General features: G+C 42.6%; 1 protein-coding gene across 1 annotated transcript in view; it reads left to right on the plus strand.

Annotated features, from left to right (window-relative positions):
* Positions 1-3351, plus strand: part of LOC104539625 (interferon-induced GTP-binding protein Mx-like) — a 16764-nt gene that overhangs the window by 10175 nt on the left and 3238 nt on the right. Inside the window, 3 exon segments of the mRNA XM_010183207.1 lie at positions 521-679; positions 1773-1849; positions 3187-3351. The exon segment at positions 3187-3351 is cut by the window's right edge and continues 24 nt beyond it. Coding sequence (XP_010181509.1) covers positions 521-679; positions 1773-1849; positions 3187-3351 — 401 coding nt within the window.

Below are 3351 nucleotides of genomic sequence, written 5' to 3' on the forward strand. Positions count from 1 at the left end.
GGAAAACAATTCTGGGTCTGAAATAACCAGAACCTTGTAAAGAGCGCCCCTTTCTGTGCATCACCCACCTTGCTAATTGCTTAACTGGACTCAGTTCTAAACTGAGGCATAGGGTGATTGATACACACAGACTGAACTCCGCTGCACTCAACGTCTTCTGTAGCATCTTTTTCACATCTTTCAGATACCCATCATTTGCTCTTAGAGACAAAATAGCATCAGCTGCCAGTCAAGCAGTAGCTCTTGAAATAAGTTCCAAGAAGAACCAATATTTTTAAGCTCAGTCATAATTTCTAGATTGCTTTCCATCAGATGCTTGATCCAGTGTTTGAGATAGCTCATTCACTGAGAGATAATGTGCATTAACTCAGTTCTGTAGTAATGGTATTGCTTCAAAGATTGTCTCAGTAGTTGTTCTTCTCAAGAGCATTTCAAAGAGGAGACAGAGACTTCCTTCTTAAATGTGAAATTTATAAATTGAGTGGTTTAGTAGTAATACAATGCTATTTTAACATTACAGTTAAAAAAAATGTACCCAGTAAAGCATGGAAATACGAAGACCAGTATCGTGGACGGGAGTTCCCAGGCTTTACCAACTACAGAACATTTGAGGACATTATAAAAGAGCAAATCATAGGACTGGAGGAGCCGGCCATTGTCATACTGCACAACGTGATCAGTACGTCTTGTAGGCCACATGAGGCTGTCATGTGGAAAACACTGGTGTGCCTGACAATTTTTTTCTCAGGATAAGCCAACATTCTCACTGCTGGAGCAAGAGCTCCAACCAGGATACTTCAGAGCTGGGAAGTGAATCTGATTCAACCTGAGAGCCTGCTTCTTCTCTAGAGCCTCCAATCTCTACTCATGGTCTCCAGCATTTGTTAATACTTTTCCCAGTGGCTGGTGGAAGGGAGTTAGAAAGTAACTATAATTAATAACACAGTAAAGATACAGTATAGAAGAAGGGCAAAAAAGCTGGTGAACGGTCTGGAGCACAAGTCTTATGAGGAGCAGCTGAGGGAACTGGGATTGTTTAGTTTGGGGAAGAGGAGGCTGAGAGGAGACCTTATCGCTCTCTATAACTACCTGAAAGGAGGTTGTAGTGAGGTGGGTATTGGTCTCTTCTCCCAAGTAACTCCTAGGTAACAAGTGATAGGATGAGATGAAATGGCCTCAAGTTGCACCAGGGGAGGGTTAGATTGGTTATTAGGAAAAAAATGTTTACTGAAGGAGTGATCAAGCATTGGAACAGGATGCCCAGGGAAGTGGTGGAGTCACCATTCCTGGAGGTGTTCCGAGAAGCGTGTGGATGTGGCACTTCAGGACGTGGTTTAGTGGGCATGGTGGTCTTGGGTTGACGGTTGGACTTGATGATCTTAGAGGTCTTTTCCAACCTTAATGACTCTGTGATTCTAAGGACCTGGTGCCAGCCACATACACCATGTAGTTACATGGTCAAGTGATGGCACATCTGGTCAGACACAGCTGTAAGCACATAAATTGCTTTGTCAAAGAAATCTCCATGTTATTCAATCTCTCAGGTGTTAAGTAGTTACAGGAGGTCTTTAATGGCTTACACTCTTAGATCTAGAAATCTAAATTCCTGTGTGTTTCTATTGGTCATAAAGGCATAGTGCATCAGCACAGCTGCCCAGCTATTTCTGAATGAATACAGAAAATGAGTAGTTTTCCCAAGTCTCATATTAACAATAGCTTAGAAAGCTCACTTGCTTACCTGACATTATTTTGTCTGTCTGTTCTTCCCTTAGGACTGGTTGAAGAGAGATTTATGGAACTCACTAAAAGGCATTTTGCTAATTTTCACTATCTAAACGGAGCTGTTAAGGTGAGACACTACCTATAACATGAGGTAAGACTAGAGCAAGACAGAATGGCATTTTTAAATGCAGCCATGCTTACAGCATCTATCCCATTGCATTACCCTTATGCAAGCATGAAATTTTTTGCTGCTCTACAGCTTTTATAAAATAAGACTAGCTTGAAAGTGATAGCATATCACAATGGCACTAATGAAAGTACATTTTGCCTTTCAGTAGAACTTTGATGAGATCTAAAACATAAATTCCTCATTCATTCTGGTCACATTCTTGATGCATTCAACACAATGCAAAGAAAACCTGGTATGGCTGCCTTGAAGAGTTTATAATTAATTTCACATTTAAGGCCTGCAATGATTTGTAGGCATGTGGGTAGCCTCAGAGCACTGAACAGTGCTTTTCCCTCTCTGAAAGGCAAGTCAGGGTGTTAGCCAATGCAGGAATCTCATCTTTGGTAAAAGGGAACAGCAGCAGACAAGTCAAAAAATCATTCAACTATGAGAGAGTTCAAAGATGACTGTTCACAATGCTGGACAGCCAGGAAGCAAAGGCCACTCACAGGGTACTGCTTAAGTAGGAAACTCAAAGGCAAATGTGAGTGAAACAGATGCTTGCTATTTGACTTGCAGGGCCAAACCCTACTAAGCTCACAGGCCAACCAGACAGCAAGCAAATAAGCTATTTCAGCCACACACAGAGGTGTTCAGGGAGGGTCTCATAATACAGTGAGACAAATGAAGGGGGAGGAAATCCAGTAGATGCTGAAGATGAGAGAAAAGATGGGATGCTTTCTTAGGGATGCTATGAAAGCATTTTAAGGGAATTTGAGGAGGACTGAGGGAACTTTGCTCCCCCCACAGACTTTCAGATAGAAGCATCAAAATAGCCAGAAAGCATCAGATTACTGCAATAAAAGCGCCAGACAGTGAGGTGTTAGACAGTGTTGGTTTACTGACAACAGATAGGAGACCAGTTTTTGAGAAGGGCAGAAGGGGCAGAGGCGTTCACAGCAGTGCCTGCCGGTCACTGCCTACTGCGAGAGGGAGACACAGACAAGATGCATGCAAAATCTGAGAACAGACTGAACTTATGTCTGGTCATTGCTGCTTGTTTCTGTCACCCTTGTGTTTTCCTCTGGGGTCCAAGCACCAGGTTTTGACTGATCGCACTTGTGTTTAAAGAGGGGACAAAACCATATTTTCCTGCTCTTTCACAACACAGGAACCATGTGCAGCAAGGGCTGTTGAACACTATGCCCACCCTGCCATTCCTTGGAGACTCTGCTAAGCACTGGCACCTTTGCAAAGGGAGAAAATGTCTGAGAACTTGTTCTTTTCTTCCCTAGACCAGAATTGAAGACATTAGACTGAAACAAGCAGAGGAGGCTGAAAGATGCATCCGGATCCAGTTTAAAATGGAGAGAATTGTATACTGCCAGGATGACCTTTACAGTAACGATTTAAACTCTGTTATGATGCAAAATACTACCAAAGCTGGCAATGGGAAAGAG

The sequence above is a fragment of the Mesitornis unicolor genome, unplaced genomic scaffold (assembly GCF_000695765.1).
Source record: "Mesitornis unicolor isolate BGI_N332 unplaced genomic scaffold, ASM69576v1 scaffold11374, whole genome shotgun sequence".
NCBI lineage: Eukaryota > Metazoa > Chordata > Aves > Mesitornithiformes > Mesitornithidae > Mesitornis > Mesitornis unicolor.